This window comes from Melospiza melodia, chromosome 6 (genome assembly GCF_035770615.1).
Source record: "Melospiza melodia melodia isolate bMelMel2 chromosome 6, bMelMel2.pri, whole genome shotgun sequence".
Classification (NCBI taxonomy): Eukaryota; Metazoa; Chordata; class Aves; order Passeriformes; family Passerellidae; genus Melospiza; species Melospiza melodia.
This window is the reverse complement of record NC_086199.1, coordinates 51771039-51792594: the sequence shown is the minus strand read 5'-3', so window position 1 is coordinate 51792594 and position 21556 is coordinate 51771039. Positions and strand designations below refer to the sequence as shown.

General features: G+C 35.6%; 1 protein-coding gene across 1 annotated transcript in view; it reads right to left on the bottom strand.

Annotated features, from left to right (window-relative positions):
• Positions 1-21556, bottom strand: part of LUZP2 (leucine zipper protein 2) — an 81401-nt gene that overhangs the window by 17446 nt on the left and 42399 nt on the right. The window contains exons 5-8 of the mRNA XM_063158142.1: positions 17500-17562; positions 8740-8802; positions 5293-5355; positions 175-249 (exon numbers count right to left, since the gene is read on the bottom strand). Of these exons, the coding sequence (XP_063014212.1) occupies positions 175-249; positions 5293-5355; positions 8740-8802; positions 17500-17562 (264 nt within the window). The remainder of the gene's footprint in view (positions 1-174; positions 250-5292; positions 5356-8739; positions 8803-17499; positions 17563-21556) is intronic.

Sequence of the window (21556 nt, the reverse complement as noted above, 5' to 3'; positions counted from 1 at the left end):
TGTACTTCACTTCATGCGTCATAATTAGTTCCACTGATTTCAGTAGCATCACTCTCAGGTACAATTAGTATGCATCTAAACAATTGCATGGCTTTCATTTGTTTTTGTCAAATTACATGAACACATCCCCAGCTGACACAGGTAAACACTCTTACATTACATGACATTTCTTACTTTGTCAAGGGCTGCGTTTTCCAATTTGTCTTTTGCAACTGATAGCTTTTGCTCCAGATCTGTTAGCTGTTGTGCCTGTGGGAATGAAGAAAAAAAAACCTGATGCAATCTCCAATGCATTTTTTCATGTGAGAGAGCAAAGAACAGAAATTTTACAAGTAATATATGTGGGTTGGGTCAGATTTGTTTTTCCTGAGGGAAAATAAAAAAAAAAATGGTCAAATGTGCTCCATTGATGTGAATGCAAGTTTATAATAATTCAATGTCAATAGCAAAATTAATTCCATACTATAAAAAAATTTAATATTATGCCATAATATCCTTCTGGAAAGGTATTAAAATGTCTTTTAATAATTTTGTTCATTTTTCTGACTTCTGAGTGCAATCTGAACATTATTTTGTAGTTTTAAACATTGAGATGCCAACATTAAGCTACTTGGGCATAAACAGACAAATCAGAAAACACTCAAACATTCTTGCTTGCAGACACCTTATGAAATTATACTATCTACTAGTATATAGGGAGGTAACTCCATTTTTTTTTCTCCATGTCTTTTCCTGGAAATGTAAAAGGAAAATTCACAAGAATAGCTAACTGTGCAGCTACATAAGCAGGAAAGCATTTTGGGAGACTTGTGTTTGAAGTCAGGATCAGGCTCCATATAATGTATATGTCATACATGGAGTGCAGGGGTTCAGAAGATGCTTTTAAATGTTCAGTAAAGACAAATATTTTCTCTCTCTTTCCTTAGGAGGCGTGCAAACCCAGCCTGTTCACTTGAAGGAAATACATTCTCTGCAAGAATTTTCTGTTTCAGGGAAGCAGATTCCTGCAGTTCTCAGCCTTGTTATTAATAACACATTACTATGCAACCAAAAGGACTAAGGATTCTTTTCCTGTTGTACCTGCAGAAAAACCCAGCCTAGTCATTGTTTTCGCTGTTTGAAAAGGCAGCCATAGAGAAGGACAATGGAGTAGCCATTTATCTTTTCTCTCTGAAATTCTGATTAGGTGAGTATACATTTTGTACATGCAGAATAATTGGATAAAATTCCCATTTCAGCCTGCAAAATTACTAAGATATGAGAAATTGCTAGAATTCAGTAATTTCTCGGATTTTTTCCTAAATATGGGATACAATATCACTCACAATAAACATGGCCACAGACAATGTCTGAAAGACTGAACACTGACTCTGTGTGACATACAGACACTTCTCATAGAACTAGACCAAGAAATTTCTCGCATCATTAACATTTTTATATTGTTACTTATTAAATTATTTTTCACTACAGCTATACAAATTAATACATTCTCAATCAAAGAGAATCAAGATTTGAAACACTATGATTTCAACTGCCACTAAAAAGGGAATGACACAAAATAACAAATGTGAGGCTAGGCTGGCACCTGTGACAGTGAGCATTGCTGAGGAGTTAGAGTCAGATGGAAGATGGTGAGGCTCACACAACAAGGCAGCTCCTTCCTTCAGCACCATCAGTGTTACAGCTTAAATCACTGCAAAACCAGAGCTGCAGTTATGAATTAGGGGGTGTCTGGCTCCCTTCAATAAATGCATTAATTACACAGGCATCTGAAAGCCTGGGTAGGTGACAGAAATCAGGCAGTGCTGGCTAGAAGTGACTCTGTCTTCTTCCTTTCAGGGAATGTCTGGTGCTATAAACACATGGAACTCAATGAAACTGCTTCCACATCAAAAATCAAGTTGGAGGAACAGTACTTAAGTTCTTTAATAGATATTTTCTGTGACAAAGAATAGCTCTAGTTCACATACAGGAAAAGATTTGTGGTTTATGGTGAAAAGTCACTCATCCAAAGAACAGGTTTCAAATATATTAATGAATGTTTTCTGAATGCTTAATTTACCAAGACTTAATCTCATTTTTCATATAACTGTCCTATTTTGATGGACTAAAATTTTCTGTAACATTCATGTGTATTTATTTCATTTCACAGAATACTGAGCAAAAGGCTCAGTGATATCAACTCAACTGATACCAGGTAAGAATAACATTCTGGCATTAAAAACGCGTTTTGATGAACCATTCACTTGAAAGTAGTGACAGTTATTTACATCTCAGTACCAAATCTGCAGAATAATCTGATTTTTTTTTCCTGAAAGCTTTTTTCTCTCAAGGCTAAATTCATATTTCAACAGTTCCACTGCTGCTGCAATCTAGGATTTTGTTAGGGAGCCTAAATGAACTACCATGGAACTAAGATTAAATACATTGTTAGGCCAGGTGCTGTTAGTTGCTACTCACATTTGAACTTTTTCTTGTTTTTCTAGAACTGCCTATCAAGATATTTTGTCTTAGAATTTGAACAAAAGGGAAAAGAGATGAAGTGGTAGATCAAATATGTCTGAATCTGTAGCACAAGCCTTAGAAAAAAGCAAAGAAAGATACACTCAAACCATACCAATGAAGCATGGTCACCTTTCACACTTACAAGAGGAATTTCAGTAACACAAGGTACTTGTACAAACTGACATTGGAAATCATTGTTGGATTTATTTTTATTCATATCTTATTATCATCATATATACACGTTTGGATTTCATGGACAAAAACCCAAACTATTTCTAATTCTTTCCTATTTTAGTAAAACATGAGACTTCTTCCAGGAAAATATAGCCTAAAAATGGGAAGACAGTTAATGAAGGGGAAGTAAGAAATAAAAGAAGTCTGAAGAAGAAGAGAAGTAAGAAATAAAAGAAATAAGAAGAAGTCTGAAATAAATTCAGACCTCAATCTAGAAGAGCACTTAAACTTAGAAGTACTTCACTGAATCAGGGGTTTAGGATGATAATTTAAATTATTGCAACTCAGCAGTGTCATTCAGAACTAGTAAGTATCTACTTACAGAGGCAGTGATAAAATTAAGAACATTCAGTGGCAATTTATTAATAACTTCTTGGTTTTCTCATTATAATACAAAGCAAATCTCAACTTGGGTCAGTTCTTTAAGGATAACATGCTGCATGCTTTAAGGGACTAAAATGTGAAAAAGAGATAGAAACTCAAATTATATTCTCTGTAGAGATACTGACAAGCTCTATAACCTTGGGTGCATGATTTAATTTTTGTGATGCTCATTACTTATCTGTTCCATGGCTTTAGATCACATAAAGAGAGTTTAAAAATATAAACATACACACATATATGCTCCCTAATTAATCAGGTGGATATTTTAAAACACTTTGAAAACATAAGAAGTGTCAGTAAGAGTTGATAAAGAAGATATCATCTACCAATTCATTTTAATGTTAAGGAGAAAACTGCCTTTTTCCCATTCCTTTTCCTCTCCCACTTAATCCCCAGAGGTCTAGCTCAGACCAGAGCCATTGACAGTAATAGGTACCAGAATTTAAGAAATAGCTTATTGATGTCTATTATGTAAAATAAAAATCAAGCAATCCCTCCCTATTAATTTCACACATATCTTCAGAATTGATACCTTCAGAGAAAGCATTCTTTAGATGGACATGAACTGCAGCTTTCCCTCATGCCCTTTAGAAATGGAATAGCCTGCAGATTCATCCTTGTGGTGAACTGCTCCAAGGACCTTGCAATGCTCAGATCTCTATGGAGGGCAGACTTCCCTGAAACCCTCAGTAAGCCACACAGAAAATAAAGTTTAGTGGGACGGGAAGGGAGTGGAAGGGGAAAAGGTCAAAGTCCAGCAATGTGAAAGAAGCTGGCAGCCAGGATTTTATCCCAAACATTCGTGCTGTGCCGACAGGAGGACTATCCATCCCATTTATCAGAGAGAGTAACAGCGTCACAAAACAGCCACAACAGCAGTGCTAACATTAAATCTGTTATGTTCCCAGTATCAAAGCAATTAGAAATGAAACATCACCTGTTCTTGCCCCAACCTAGCAGCCTCTCTCTGATCTGGCAGGGTCCTGGGTTACAATATGGGCTGTAACAAGTAGGTAATAGCGCTGAGCAATCCTGTGCTTCAGCCAAATAAAACAAACTTTCACAGCAAGGCAAGATTAGAATTTTCGATCTTTACCTCTGCTCAAGCTCTCCATTATACTGAATTTGAAGAAAGATTTGTAACTTTTGTTAATGCCAGGTGGTGTTAAAATTTAAACACCTAGATCTATAATATACCTAATCTTTGTCTCTAAATCTGTTTTCCTGGTTTTGGTCTTCTGGAGACCAGAAATAAATGTCCCTGAAGAACTCTGGACTAAACCTATGCATAAAAAAAAAGAAAAAGAAAAAAGAAAAAAAGAAAAAAACCCACAGAAATCTCGCTGTCTTTTAAATGGCCTACATTACTCTGTATTCACCTATTTACAGCACTGTGTATACAACAGACACACAGCAGAGGGAGTTAAACACTTCCAGGAGACAATATGGAACTCATATTGACAAGAATGACTTTGTAAGTGATTCTAGGTGAAGATGACTGCTTCATCTCCATCTTTATGCTGGGAATATATAAAAGGACCATTAAGAGCCTTCAGCCAGGTGACCTGCATCTCTCTCCTCTTCCTTTTAACAGGGATTAACTTCTCCCTGTGTTAACAAGGACTCGATGCCCTTCAGCAGTGTCTTTATGTCTTGTCTTCCCCTCCTTCATTTTAAAATGTTTTATTCATTTTTAAAATGTGCTAGCTAGAACAGACTATTCTTTTAGATTGTTTAAGCAACAGATTTTTCTTAAATCTTCAGACTTAAGGAACATTGCATCGCTCAAGCTTATCATAAACACAGAGATTTGCTTTAAATGTTAACAATATTTGACTTTGCCATGGAGGAGTGCTAATTAAAGGAAAAACAAGAAGCATCTGTAGAATATTTTTACATCATTCAGTTGAAAGACATGTTACAGAATGTATGGAATAGGACAACAGGTTTTATTCACCACCAGTAACCTAGAATTTTGCTTTTTGTGAGCACAAACCCATAGATGTATTTCTGAAAATGCATTATGGTGTTAAGTCTGTCTTGGTGTTTTGAGCTCTTTTCAGAACAAACTTAGAACTGCAATAATAAAAGCAGCTATCATATTCCTACTTCACTCCAATGCTATATTAACCCTAATACTTTAGCTAGTTATAGTGAAATACAACTTACCTTAAAAATCAAATCCTTTTTCCCATAACGAAGCTCTTTCAGCTGGGCTTGAATCTTTTTTGACTGAAAGTGAGGATAATCAAATCAGGTTTTGTTTTTTTTTTTTTTTTTTTTTTAATTTTAAATATTAAACAAACGTAAACTGTGAGAACAGCAGAATCTAGATCAGATTTAAATAGCACTGTCCTCTAACCTGGACAATACAATTAATTGAGCTATGGAATATATTCCACATCACCTAAAAACCAATGAGAAAATGTTCACCAATTTGAATTATTCTGAGAGCTGTGTTTGATAAAATATACAGTTTCTGTGATATACAAGGTATCCAAATAGGCTGCAGAGGAATCTGAGAGTTACAATTAAGGTATAACTCATTTGATAAATACGAAGCCTGTGATGAAATTAAGAGTCATAAAAATACAAAATACATTCAGTGCAGGTCAAAAGCATGTGCATGACCTGCAACTCTCTGTGATAAAATTTGGTTATTTTGTGGATTTTCTGTGCTTCAAGGGAGAGGGAGGATCTCTTAGTAGAGTCATACAGATAAAATTACCATTACAGTCTGGTAGTATTGCCCTGGCATGTGTCCCTTTCTGTGTCCTGGAAACCCCAACGTTTGCCCCCCTCTGCTTTCCTCTTTCCAAGGCTTCTTGGAGAAGGAAATCCAGCCATGCTAGAGCTGTGCAGGATCACAAGCACGCTCCCACTGATGCAAGCAGGCAACAAGGAACCCCTCACTGTCCGTCTGCATGCAGCCTGAGGCAGCAAAGCACAGCAGGAGCTTCCTGGGAGGCAATCCTTCCCACAAAGGGTATTGGATATAACACCTGAAAGGACGCTGAGTTCACACAACTGTTATGCTTGGAGAGCCTAGTACTTAAATTAAAAACAGAAAACACACTGTGTGTTCTTCTGGCTGGCACAACTTAACTGGCAAAATGAACACAAAAAAAGGGTGCTCCAGTAGCATTTCTGCTTGTTCCAATGGTAACGCGCAATAGCTGCAAATTTGCCAGGATGATTCATAAAGTAGGAGATTCTCACACTTTGAAATACACTCACAATCTGCCATCTTGACTATTGCTTAATTTTTTTTTAATTTTTCAAAGAACTCTGACTGCCAGGGCTTGTCACACTGTAATAAAATTAAATTATCCTTAGGCTTCATTCTTAGATGCAAATATTAAAAGAGATACAATCAGAGAAAATATCTTCAAGTTAATTACCAAAGGTTCAAATATTCTGCAGCTAGGTCTGGTGGTTTGACCCTGTCTGGATGCAAGGTGCCCACCAAAGCCACTCCATCACTTCCCTCCTCAACTGGCTAGGGAACAGAAAATATTTACTCATATTAATTTAGTCTGGGTTTTTTGCACACATAATTTCTTTTAAGGTCATTGCACCTTGCCAGAATGAAACCAAAGCATAAAAAATTCATCTGTACTAAAATTTTCCTAATGATTATTAAATGCATTTTCTTCATTAGAGCCTCTACCTTTTAGCAAAAGGTTCATGAGGATAGAGAGAGGTTGCTCACCAGTTACCATCATAGGCAAAAGAGAGTTGACTTGGGGAAACTACCTGAATTTATTCCCAATCAAAATCAGTGCAGGATAACAAGAAGTAATAGAAATCCTAAATACAGCTTCCTCCCTCTACTTCCCAGCTTCTACCTCCTCCTCCTTCAGCAGCACAGGAGGGAATGAAGGTTATTCCCCCAGTTAACCACATTTCTGTTGCTGCTTCCTCCCCGGGGACAGGATTTCCCCTGCTCCATCATGGGGAAATGTACTTGCACAGGAAACAGTCCTCTAAAACTTGTTCAATGTGAGTCCCTCCCGTGGGCTGCATTTCTGTACAAACTGCTCCAGCACCATCCTTTCCATGGGGTGCAGCCCTTCAGGAACAGGTTGCTCCAGGATGGGGTCCCAAGTCGCACCAGGAAATCTGCTCTGGGCTCCTCTCCCTATGGACCCACAGCTCCCTGCTCCAGAACTGGTGTCCCACAAGGTCACAACCCCCTTTAGGGACATCCACTTGCTGCGACGTGGGGTCCTCCACAGGCTGCAGGTGCATCTCAGCTCCTCTCCTTCCTTCTGCACTGACCTTGCTGTCTGCAGAGATGATTCTTCCACATCTTCTCACTCCCCTCTTCTCTGTCAACAATCATTACTGCGCAGTAACCCCTTTCTTTTTTAAATATATTATCACAAAGGGGCTGCTACCATCTCTGATTGTCTCAGCCCAGGCCAGTGGCAGGTGCACAGTGGAGCTGGCTGACACTGGCACTTCTGGAAGCTTCCCGGAATAAGCCACCCCAGTAGCTCTCCCCACTAACAAAACCTTCCCTTGCAAACCCAATACACTAAGAAAAAGAAGGGTATTTGTACACACTGCTGTTTTTTATGCAGTAATGAAGGGAAGAAAACAACATCTGTATTCCTACACTGTGACACGTTTGAGACCAACAATGGGAATAAAGGAAGACAACAGATTTTGAAAGACTTAAAAAAATACTCCTAACCCTATTATTTCCTACTTTTGAGAATTTATCAGAAACTTGACCTCCTAAGTACTGTTCTCTAACTTAAAAGGCAGAGACTCTAATGAAGGAAATGCATTCAATAATCATTAGGAAAATTTTAGTACAGAGGAAACTTTTTACGCTTTGGTTTCATTCTCGCAAGGTGCAATGACCTCAAAAGAAATTATATTTGCAAAAAACCCAGACTAAAGTAATGTGAGCAAATCGGATTCACATGTAATGGCTTTTTTTTTTTTTTTTATGTAAAGAAAAATAAAGGGAATGCTCACATGAGTGCAGGTATTGAGGAATTTGTCAAAAACAGGGCTTTTGTATCACTGAATATCTACCTGACTCTTCAGTAGAGGGGAGATTTCTCTCCTTCAGTTTCACAGTGACCCTTTCTCCCTTGAAATAATGAAACATTCTGGGAATCAATAATAATAGATCTTTGCTGTCTCAATGTTAATTTCAAAACAGGCCTTTGGCAATTCCTGGCTTAGTGCAGACATAGAGTTCATGTAAATGAAATCAGTTTTATGTATGTTACAGATGTATATATCTCTAGTTATATCATAGGCACACCCAGATGATTTCATTTGTCTAAAACTTGAGTTTGCAACTTGCTTTCTAATACATTTGAGTTGCTTCTTGTGAAGTCACAAAAATTAGTTGGAACGACAGCACTTCAGCACTCACCATATAAACATAGTATATATTCTGTATTCTGGTCTATATACACATACATACATATATAGAGATATTCTGTATTCTGGTGTGGGTATATATATACATATATATATATATATATTCATATTCTTGTGTACATGTATAATACACCAGAAACACAGTACAAAACACTTTGATGCAAACTTTTTGGGTACCTTAGATTTAGTATAGACAGGGATCTTCCTTACCTCTTCTGCGTGCATCCCACAAAGCTTGTTTCCTGACAAGAGCTTGTTTTTGAGGCTTTTGTTCTGAGAGTGGGACAAAAAAAACAAAATAGTTTATTAGTAAGTGTTACTAAAATATTAAGGGACTCTTTAACTATTTGACCATACTGACTTTATTTTTTAATTGGATAACATCTTCAAGTCACCAACAAAGATATAAAGAAAACAAGAGAGATTAATCAAGGCACAGTATTCTCTTACAGAATTCTTAAAGGCATTTGCATTAGAATTTGCTTCAACAGGAACAGGACTGCCCATAGAGACCTTCCCAGAACACCAGCAACCAAAAGCAATTTGGGTTTAATAAGCTGAGGTACAAAAGGGCAGGAAAAAGCCTCTAATCCTTGCTTGGTGTCAACTCCACAGCTCAGTATCATTTTCTGCAAATCACTTTAACAAGTGAGTAATAGGGCCAAGGTCTCATCACTTGACCTTGGCGATCAAAATCAAGGGGTGTTTCTGCTAAATTTTATAATTTAAAACTGCAAGTAATAAAACCAGCAGAAAGTTAGTTACCTGACAGCATTCTGCCAACTCAATATGGTTTTTCATGTATGAGTTTTAAATGTATTTCTTCTCATTTTCAGGGAAAATAACAAACCCTGAAAAATTAATTCTTCATAGTAATTATTTTTCCACTACTCACTCATATTATCCTGTAACTGACAGTCAGGGGTGAAGATTTCTCTGCAGTGTGAACATCTTTTAAACTGCTCAAACCCATAAGTATTCAATAAACAGATCCACAAGTGCTGAACATAACACACTTAACATGAAAAAAATATTAAAAGAATACAAAAACCAACTATTCCCATGTTAATGGACTGTAAATATACAAACAGAAACAAAACCCACCACATTTCAGGAATGTGTGTTTATTACTGAAAAGCAATAGCTTTCCTGTACAGTGTGCACAAGAACAAGCTGTCTTTAGAGGAAAAAACATAATTCCATCCAGTTCAAATTTAGGTCCACATCCCACTGAAACATTGGATGCTTTAATTCCAGAATTGGAAGCTTTTGAATTTCTCTTAAAAAAACAAACAAAAAAAAAACCCCAACAAATCATTTTTTTAAAAAACAAATGCAAAGAAACTAAAATTTCATTAGAAAACTCATTTTCACAACTCCAAAATAAGGAGGAGATGTGACATAATTTCACATTTCATTGATGCTGGCTACCATGCTACAGTATACATTACTGCAGAAACAATAAATTTATGCCCACAGTTCTCTGATACCACAGAAAGGAACTTGGATGTTATTTTGAATGAGACAATCCAACAATACAGATTCTGTCTTTCAAAATATGATGTGCAAAGAGCTGGATATTGCTGTAGTAAGTGTCACAGTCGATTACCAATTTTGGTTCTTTGTCTGAAAATTTATGTTGTAACTCACCAAAGAGCAATAGCCTATTGTACTAACCACTACAGAAATACAGAATAAGACAACTGGCTCTGAAAACTGAAAAAATGGAACTGTATAGCAGATAGAAGATGAACAAAGGTAAACAAAATGAAAATCAAAGACATGAAGCACACCTGACTCATCTATTGCTCACCAGAGGTGCACCTAAAGAACCAGGCTGTACCTGTGAACACAGAGTGAATGTGTTTCACACACATCTTAATGCTTTCATATAAAGATCAGCATCACCTTTTGGGATAGTAAAACAGATGTGCCAAAGCCACTGTTTCATGAGGGACTTGCACTTAATTAACCCAGAATATCAAGTCATCCCTAGCTCATTATCCTCCAGTCCCTCTACACAGTGGTGATGCTTGGTTCAGTAGCGCTCTCTCCATATTTCAGAAGCAAAGAAAGAATGAATTGTAGTCATTACATTTTTGTTCATTTATCTTCCTTTTGCCCAGTATAAACGTTGTTGTAAGAAATAACTTCTGCTAACACATTAATTTTTTTAAAGCAATTTCCACAGAGGCTATTTTTGAGAATACCATGCAGTAACCCAGAATGTGAGAAACTGTGTGGCAACAGGACACACAATGTACTAGACAGCTGTCACAATTTCCACATTTTGTACTAAATAAACCTGGCAAAAGTATATAGTTATATATTCACACAGAATTTGTCCAAAAGCAAAACTTGATGAAAATATTCAAAGTTAGGAGACGGACTCAGTTTTTGAGATTTAGCTAGGTTTAACATGATTTCCCAATTCTGTCTCATTATCCGCTCAGTTTGCAACAAAAACACCCAGCAGGGTTATCAGAATACAAGAAAACAGTCCTGATTTGATCTGAACTTAATAATGTTTTTACAAATGAGAGCAAGCATTAAAACTTATTATCCAGAGCATAATAAGTAAGAGCTTGTTAGAAGTAGATGACAGCTTCTTGGCTACAATTTGCGTGATGTTATGTTACTTCACAAATCACATATCACAGTTGAAAATAACTCTGCATCCTGATTAATAATACTAATTTTTATAGCAGAATATGAAGCCTACCAGTAAAAACATTTGAAGTATAACAGAACTTTTTTTTTTTTTTTTAATTCTGAATAAAATCTTTCTTCTTTTGAAAGAAGTCTAATCAGGGACATATTCTGGAAGAATATGTCCCTTTTGCTAGAAAGGGGCTTTGAAAAGCCTCTTTCTAGCAAAAGGGACATTGATTAATTAATCAATGAAATTTTAAGTTTACAAAGGCCTATTGATTCAGAACAGAAGTTCTGACTCCTAAGACATACAAGGATTAAAGATTATGCTCATTTTCTTATTAAACATCCCTCAAAGAGCAAGAACAAATATACTAACCAGAATTTTATGCAGTTTTAATTTCAAATACATAATTTGTAACTAAGTATGTCAATGGAGAAGATCTTGGACATTTCAATCTGTAAAATAAGGAATGAAATATCTGTAAATATATCTTTAGTAATCAATTAAAAAATTATATGGAAAAATTATTTTAATTAGCAGTGGCCTTCTTGGAGTTAAAACATCATTATATCCCTGCTGCCCACTGGGACAGACTGATTGTCATGGCTAATGGCTTAACCACTGTCAGGAAGGACTTGCTGTCCATTATGCCAAAACTGCACAAAGAATCTGCTAATACCAAAGCCCAACCCTTCCTGAACGTGCCTCCTGACTGCAACTTTGGCCTGGGAGTGAAGCTGCCTAAGGGAACACGAGACAGGATGAAGGTGACGCTGTTTTCCAATTATCTCATGTCTAGGTAGAAGAAAACAAGGCTGAGGGAGATCACATCCACAAGAAAGCCAGACCCAGGAGCTCTCCTGACAGTCAGCTCTGGCAGGTTCAGGGTGGGGGAGGCCACAGCCCCCAGGCTCCTCTGTGAAGTCAGGAGTAGGACCTAATTTAGAGGACCAACTGACTTTTTCTGAGCCATTAACACTATGTCTTAATGAATCATTGACCTATCCAGGATACTGAACTTACATTTTATGCCTGAATCCCTTGTCTTGGGAAAAGGGTAGGAAAGCAGAATATTCTAATTTAAAATTAGCTATTTTTCCTTGCTTTTGAAAAGTCTTTCCCCCTATTTAAGCTCGGCACAGCAATATCAGGTAAGATACTTCATATCAGGCTTCTAAGTATTATGAAAAAATAAAAAGAAGGCTCTGAGTACAGCTTAAACTTCTTTGGTTTTTGAGAGTAAATAGCATGTATTTTCAAACTAGAAGTTTTCAGAAAAAAAACCTCAAACCAAACACACTAAGTAATATTTCAGCAGAAAACTGAGGAAGGTAAAGACTAGCACAAAAGAGAGTTGGAGACAACATTTCTTAGTACTTATAAACCAGCCTAATCTATTAAGGGACACCTAGCCCCTAAGAACATCTGGCACCTCAGGTGATCTGTTTGATCATTTCCTAATCAGTTACTAGCTCTGACATGAATATCATCCTCTCATTAATCCTGCCATGAATATGGGCTTGAATGAATACCACAAAGTCAAGGAGGCGTTCCAGTGACATTGGGGTCATGCCTGAAAATGGTAACAGTTGCATATTGAGAAATAAACAATTTCTTAGTAATTTTTAGATGTATTTTGTGTGATGTGATAATCCAAAGTTCTTTAAAATTATTCCCACAAAACCTATCCTGTTGATGTCTTGATTCACTGCTTATGGTCTGCAAAGAAAAAAGGTAATTTGTTGATCATTATCTCAGACAATATATTATTAAACAACAGAGGCTGTACTATGTAACACTAAAATTAGACAGGACACCATTCTGAATTATATTAAAAAGGACAAAGCTCCAAATATCCAAAGAAAATGTGTTGGTTTCCATTCTGAGTTTCTGCCCCAACACACTGTAGCATTTGGCAAAGATACACCTCCAAAGTTTGGCAGTGAACTGTGCATAGACATGAAAAACACAGGCTTCCATTTTCAGAAAAATGCATTACTAGTATTTTCCTCTATCTTTTAGTAACCAGGAACTGTCAAAGAAGTCCTTTCCTCTCTAACCAGACTATTAGTCTTTATTGTTATCTCCCAGCATCCTGCTTTTTGTGCTCATTCTAAATGTCACCTATTATTGATAACAATCTCTAACAGCTGCATTGATGCAAACGCTGCAAAAAGAAATTTGGGTCCATGTACTGGAGCTATTTACTGTAGTTTAATGTAAAAAACCTAATTCTGTAATCACTGAAGGACTTAAACTTTTTCCTGCATTTTTTTCTGCAAAAAGCAAGATTGAGACTGCTTGATACCAACATTTCCTCTAAATCTATTTTCATAAATTAGATAATAATCTCTTCAGTTCAAGTTACTGAATTGATGTCAGTATGTCAGACTTTGTATGTCAGAAGCTCAGCAATGAGTCCATCTAGTTTGTAATGTGATTTATTTGTCTGTCTGGTTATTTAAGATGACTGTGCGCCAGGTCCATCATTCCTGTGTAGGGCCTTGAATTAAACACTGTAATTTTAATGCAGACAGGTTGGAACTAGATGATATTTAAGGTGCCTTCCAACCCAAACCATTCTATCTATCTAAGAAATACACACACATTAAGAAAACCCATGTGCACATAGATGTGAGTGATGCCTCGTCTGCAAAAGGCACGGGGAGGTAAATGATGCAGAACAGCCCAGCTGATGTTCACTGGCTCTGTAAGAGGAAAAGGCTTACACAGAAAGCAAAAGACCAAGCATGTCAACAATGCCCTTTAGGTGCAGGTTCTGGGGTGACATGCAAACAGTAAAATTAGATAGTAAGGACACGAAAGAACAATAAGCAAAAAACAAAAAAAACCCTAAAGCAATGCAAAAAAAAAAAAATCTTCAATATTGATCTGAATAATTGTTGTACAGTCAGGTAGCTTAGCTGAAAATAGTTAACTGAATTTCAGCAATTTAAGGCTAAGCAAGTGTTGGACAACAGGTCTTACTGGAGTTGTGTTTTTCAAAATTATATAAAATCCAAACAAGTCACACCCAACAAGTTGTAACCACTCTCAGAGATGCTTTAAATACACACATTCTAGTTCATCTTCTCTCTTCCTCTCTCTCTCTGTTCCCAGTCCTTCGACTGCCAGTGTTTACACCTCAAATTACTAACAAGGTGCCTCTGGGCAGGTCATGCCTCAGCAGCATTCAGCAGCTCACAGGCTCCCAGAATGAGAGCTGGCATCTGGCATGACAATGAGCTTGTGCCAGATCCAAGCTTGGCTTCTTAATGAGTGCAGATTCAATACCTGCACATCTCTTTTCCAAAAGATGCTCTAGTCCTGAATTTTTTTTTGTATTTCAGGGTCATGAAAGAAAAAGCACTGAGATTTTAATCCCCTCTTCCGAAGTTTTTGCCATCTTGAACAAAACAAAAGAATCATTGAAGACAATTAGTCTAACAGAACACACACAAAAATCTGTGGATTCATTTTCACCTTTTTTCATTCAACCAAATTATCTATTTCAATAGATACATTTCAACACCTGTTAGATTTTTTACTTGAAATTATTCATTAATAGGTCTGGACAAGAAAGCAAATTTGACTGCCAGTAGATTTCACATTAATACTTCCTTGGAAAAGAAGGGATATAAAAATGCAATTTATCCAATCCAATTATATCAAATTGAATATTGTTCTGCCAGTCGTAGGCAGACAATCTAAGTAATGCATCTAGCCAGGAAATTTCATAACTTTCATGCTTGTGTACTTTTCAGAACTATTGTAAAGGTCTGGGTCTAGGTCATAGCAGATGTACTTCTCATGAATGTTTCTTTAAGCTACAGCTGACTATGCATATTTAAAAGTGGTATATTTTTATCTATATTTCAAGATTTCTGAAGGCAGCTGAATTTTCAGAGAAGCAATCTTTTAATGAACTTACTGCTCAACAGCTGCATGTCTCATTACCCATAATTATTTCTCAAAATCCAAAATCCCCATTGATGATAAAGCTGTGTAATTCCAAAATCCCAGCAGTTTAAGATTTAAATAGAAACATTTACAGGCTTATATTCCTGGCAAATATGAGCAACTATCAGACCCAATACAGGCACAATTTCCCACAAACCACATGATATGCTAGAAGTGAGCTGCTCACTCTATAACAGGCCATCTACACAAGTGAAAAATCTAAAGTATCTCTTTTTATACATATTCTATTTTAGTCTACATTTTTGCAAGCTTAGTTCTACTGGTGCTTCTGCATTTCCAAACTTCTGGGTTTCGTTGTCAATAACAGAAATTGCTTGAAATAAGAGCATATCTGTTTACATGCCTATCCTTTAAGGTTAAATTAACACAATCCGCATGATGTTACAGCTGGAAGTTTGACACCTATTTTGTGGTATTTGCAGGAAGCACTTAAAGACTCAGATGATTTTGAGACATCTAGTCCCTTTGTGCTCTACCTGGCACATTTTTTCCTCAATAGCACAGACATTTTTTTTCTGTTTATTTTTTTCCCCAAAGCCTTGAATAGGCTAAAAATTGCCTTTCTGTGCAATGTCCTCTCCTCACACACTACATGGCAGCTGCTGCATTCAGCTGGAAGGCTGCTGCCATCTATTTGTATCTCCAAAAGGCAAAGCTGAATGGCACCTGGGTATGTGCTGAAAGGGCAGAACTAAATAGGAAATTATTTTTACAGTCACAGAAGAGCCTAAGATTGCAAAATCCACAATTTGGCAAAATAAAAAGAGAGTGAATGCAATATTTGAAAGAAGAAGAGCAGCTATGAAGGAAGTATTTTCATTATCTATCTCTATATAGCTGTATGCAGATTATTGTTTCAAAACCTACACATAAAATGCTATCAATTTTTTCAATATATAGCACATCCAAATTTATGAGCTTTTTAAAAGCAATGTGTTCAGTGTTTGGAGGCAGGACCTAAATAACATAACATTTCCTCAAAATCATATAATTTAAATTCAGCCAAGTTTCCAAAAAACTGATATAAGTAGTTACTTTCAGGGAACTAACAAACATTGTATAAAAATTTAATAGAAGGCCATTAGGCAGGTATAGCTTTTGCTTTCTTTTCCACACAGTAGCTGATATTTGGTGCCAAAAGAAAAATTCCTTTCAAAGTAGATTTTCTAAAATTTGCTATAAATACAGTAAATATTGGAAAAGTCTACTGACCTACCTAAGCAAATCATTAACAGTCAGACAGTTTGAATGCTGATTAATGATTGTATTTGTGTTCAGTAAGAGAACAGATTTTTTAATGACTGCTCAATAGGATGAGACTGATATGATTTATTATAGTTTAAAGGCTCCCAGGTCAGTACTCCAGTACCTTTGTGAGATGGTATCCAATAACATTATGGTCTGGCCATGCCCCCCTCCTGACTACTGTAAAAAAATTAATCCAAAACTAGGATAAATTTATGATTTAAAAAGCAATGTAGACATTTTTCAGATTGACCATGCATATACAATCTCATAGACCAAAGAAATCAGAGATTCCCGTTTAAATTGGCAGCTTTAAAAAGATCAAGTTTTTATACACAGACTCAGAGTAGTTTAGAAAAGCAAAATAATTGAACAAAGCAGATAAAGACAAGAAGCCTGGTTGGCAAGAGAACAAGGCATCATAAGAAGAAAATATTTTCAAGTGCAATGTTCTTTGCAAACTGAAGGAATGGAAAGAGAAGCTATATCCTGATTTAGGCAAATTGTGTGCAGAGAAAGGGATAAGGAGGAAAAGAAATATAATGCTGCTCAAATATTTCATGTTTCTATTTTAAGACCAAATTTCAAAGTAAATTCAGTTTAATACCAATAAACATTATTTAAAACATGTTACATATTTCATTTGGAATTTTGGGATCAATCTAGAATTGATATTCATGGCACACAAAGCTTAAAAAAAAACAATGTAGGAGTTTGAATTTTTAAAAATTTTATTAAGAATCTCAGTTCTGATGTTGCATTTCCCTTCTCCTCCTCTTGCTAAAATAAGCAATAAGAACAAAGTTTCACTGTGTGTCAACAACCTACAGAACTTCCTTTCTCAAAAAGCAGCAGAAGTAACAGAAGCGTGCTATCAAACTAAGCACCACTAGCATGGAGTCAACCACTGCATTCAATAAAAGACTATTTCTAAATGAACACAGCCATTTTTGTCTGCTTTTCTGTTCAGAGAATTTCACTAGTGCCTTTTTTGCCTACTACAGTAACATGCTTTACATATGAAGCCAAACCAGACTCTCCTCCAACATGAAACCTGAATCGAGATGACAATCAAATGTTCTCCTTACCTCGTTTTGGAGGTCTCGTATCATTTTGCTCTTCCTTTCCATTTCAGTCTTCAAAAAGTTAATCTACAATTTTAAAGAAATCTTGAGTGGGAGTTGTTGAGATGTAATTGTAAACACTAATATTATTTTATGCTTTTAAAAGTTTTGGAAAAAAAAACAACCACCAAATCAAAAAACTTTGCTTACATACCCAACTGGTATAGGCCACAGTCAAATATTTGATAAATCTACAAACATTTGGCATATTACCTAGAAAACTTAAAATCAAAACAAGAAAATTGCTGTATGTAAATAGGTTTACTTTTGTTCTGTACCAGTAGACATAGTGCCTATTTTTCACAATAGTAGTTCAATTTGATCATCAGAGAACTGAAGATTTTTAAAACAATATTAACTGATTTTCTAACAAAAACATTTTCCCCTCTAAGAACCTATCTATCAGAGCAGGTTTCTAACACAGTTATTTTATTTGAATGATACAGTGCTGGTCCTAATTAGATAAAGATTTTTCTTCTAGTCAGAGCCACCCGTGGAATAAAGTGTTATACATGAAAGCATTCAAACATGGTCTTTAGATCCTACTTAAGTCAAAGACTTGACTGGGAAAGTAGAAATTCCAGTCACGAGGCTTGAGACTGAATTTAATCAAAAACAGTTTAAAAAATTATTTTTACAAAAGAGTTTTTTCAGGACTGAGCTGTAATCACAGCTTATGGAATACAATGGGGGAAGGAGGACATCATTATAAACAACTAGGATTAAAGGAACACATCTCTGTATTGCTTAATTAGCAAAATACTCATCCCCATTTACCCTATGTGCCATGCTGTTGATACAAAACTCTACCCAGGGTCAAGGGAAACTACAGCAGTTCTGACACTGCATCATAAGAACAAAATCCTGTAAGAAAACAGATTCAGATTATAGAGACATTGACCAAAAGGTTAATGCTTTGGGTGTCAAGGACATAAAAAAATGAATACTGAATCTACATGATATGACAGCTGCTCTTGTAATCATGTCCACACTCAAGCAGACATGTCAGTTATTTAAAAAACATCACTGAACTGACAGCACTCTCACCTGTATCAAAAGCCTAGTCAGACAATGCTATCATCACTGCACACAGAAATGCAGGCAGGGGGTCCATGAAACTAGAAATCTGACATACATAAGCAGAACTTCTTTTACAAACTCTGCCAAAGTTCTGTCTAAGTGCTTTGATCGTGGAAATTTTAATTTCACATCCACCTACTGGCAGAGAATGATGCTTTATTCAGCACCTGCCTAGTAATGACATCCACAAATATTGAAATTTAGAACGCGTCTAGATAATAAATATGAACATTTTTCAGAACAAAAAAATAAAGGTCATAATCAAAATATCAGATCAAGATGAATGGGGAGGAGCACAATACAGCTATTTATTGTGGTTACCTTTTTTTTTTTCAGCTGTTCAAAGGAATTGCAAGCTACCTACCCTTAAATACTGGGGGAAAAAAAATATACTGACCTCCATTAAAGAGTGCTCCCTTTCTTACATCTATCTCTCAGTAATAGTAATATTCCTTCAAGGCACTTCACTTCTAGCTATGAATATATATGAAATAATTAAAGAGATAAAGTGATACCAAAATTATTATCTCTACATAGCTTGGATCTTCTAGGGAAGAGGTATTTAAGACAGTCCAGTACTATAAATGTATCCAGTAATCTATGTTGGTTAATTTTTGTTATTACTATTCACATACACATGCATCCATATATCACTGATATGGACACCTTATATAGGGGCAAACCTACCCTTTTAGCTTAGCTGAAAAAAAAAAATTAAAATTAACAAATTAAAACATTAAAAATATTTTTGCATCACGTCCTTTTTCAAAAATAAGAGAAGTATTATTTAGGAAATCATTAATTTTTGCCTTTAAATTATAAAAGCATTTTAAGGGTCTTCTACTAAATCTCTAACAAATGAAGAGCCACTGAGTCACAAAGTATAGATATGGAGAGTTACATATATACATTTATATGACTTGTCTACCAGAGGCATTAAAGGGATAATTTTACTCCCCATTTAAGTGTACCCATGTATATATAGCTTCATGCTTTAAGGCAGATCAATCTGTGTCAGACCATCTGCATGATGCTTTTAGTAAATCTCAAGGACAGGACATAATACAATTTTAAAGAAGAGATGTAAAAATACTCCTTTCAGTCATCAAATCCTGATAGTATAATAAACAACAATAGACATTTATACCCAGCTCTAAATTAATAGCAAAAAAAACCAACATTCACCTCGTTCCACATGTCGTCTGCCTTTAATTGCTATCTGGCTGCAATTATGAGAGTATGTAATGAAAACAGATTGTTCTAAGGCTGAACTTTTCAGTACTAAGCAAGGACACAGCTTCCATATCCTGGAGACAGTCATCCAAGGTACTCAGAGCTTTGTGTGTTCCAGAGCTCATTATGTTTATTAAAAACAACAGTTTCCATCCAGTGGCCTTTACTCACAGCAGTTGGTGACCTTGAAATGTTTAAATTAAATTTTCCCCCATCAAAATAGAGAATGCTTTAGCAGATGGTAGTGATCTAATTGTAAGAGTCAGACAATAGTAGTTATTCATGACAGGATAGTAAAATCCCAATATAACATCATTACTGCACAGCCAAGACTCAGCTGTAATTAAATTTGCTTACTTCCAGACTTCTTGTATCTTGCTCAGGATTAAAATGAGCAGTTAAGGTTTAACTGAAATTCATTCATTAACACCTGACTATTTTGGCCATATCTGGAAACCTTAACATATTCAGTGTTCATTTTCCTTGTCTACTTTTCAAGATATATTGTAAAAATTGACTTCAAAGCCACAGAGAACTGTCTAGGCTATTATGTAAAACATAGAAATTATTCTTTCCTTTGGGCAAAAAGTGTTCTACAGAGTGCTAAATACTTTTAAAAGCAAAGCTAAATAGATTTCACCTATTAGTCTTTCTAAGATGAGTGTAACTTTTAAGCTGCAAGTTATAGTTTGATTAGTAAATGAAATTTTTAACAAAGGAACATTTAGGACTTTATGAATAGTCATAAAGGCTTTTATCAGAAAAAACAAATATGTTTTGAAGGGAAAAGAACATCACATCTTTTTACTAAAAATCTTCCATGTATGGGGATAATGCTGAATCCAATTCCCCATATTCTGTTAACATTTTTTTTACTAGAAAAAACCTACTGATTTAAAAATGCCCATATTGTTTATGGTTCCTTTATGTAAGTCATAAATAAAGTGTTACCTAATTCTAATTTCTCATAATGAACACTGAGCAAAAAAGGAAATTACACAGACAATTTTTCTCCTTTATTTTGACAGACAGTACTGTAACTGCCAAACAATCCATTAGCATATCTTCTTAAAAATTGCTAGCATGATATAAAACACATACAGAATAAAATAGAAATCATAGATTAAACTTATTCTACTTAGCCTAACTTTTTTTGAGTGTTTCCGTATTTCTTTATCTTCTCCCTCATCCAGAGCCAGCCAGCTCTTTATATAAACTTTAGCTGCAGTTAATGGGAAATAAGTTTTCAAACTTGCTAAAAATATAAATATTTCTTCACATGCATACATTAGCATGAAGTACAGCCAAGCAAAGAGTCAGTCTCCCAAAAGCCCTGAGAGCCTTTTAACCTAATGAAGACATACAGAATCAATACTTTATTTATTCAAATTCATTGAAAAACCCCAAACAAAACCAGACTCAAGTTACACGTGCCACTTGCTCTGTGCCTTTTTGTTAACAAAAGTGAAAATCAGTCCATGATCTCCAATTGTTTCTGGAACAAGTGGCTCCACTTCACATTTAGAGATAATAGCTTGACATAACAAATACTTTTTTCACTGCATGAAAACTTAATAAAAATTGCTTAGGTATTTGACGCTAAATACAGAACAAAAAACATTTTCGACCTTTAATGATTGTTAAAGAGGACCTCAGTTATTTGGAATGATGTCATACATATTTTATATGCATATTGTATAACTAAACC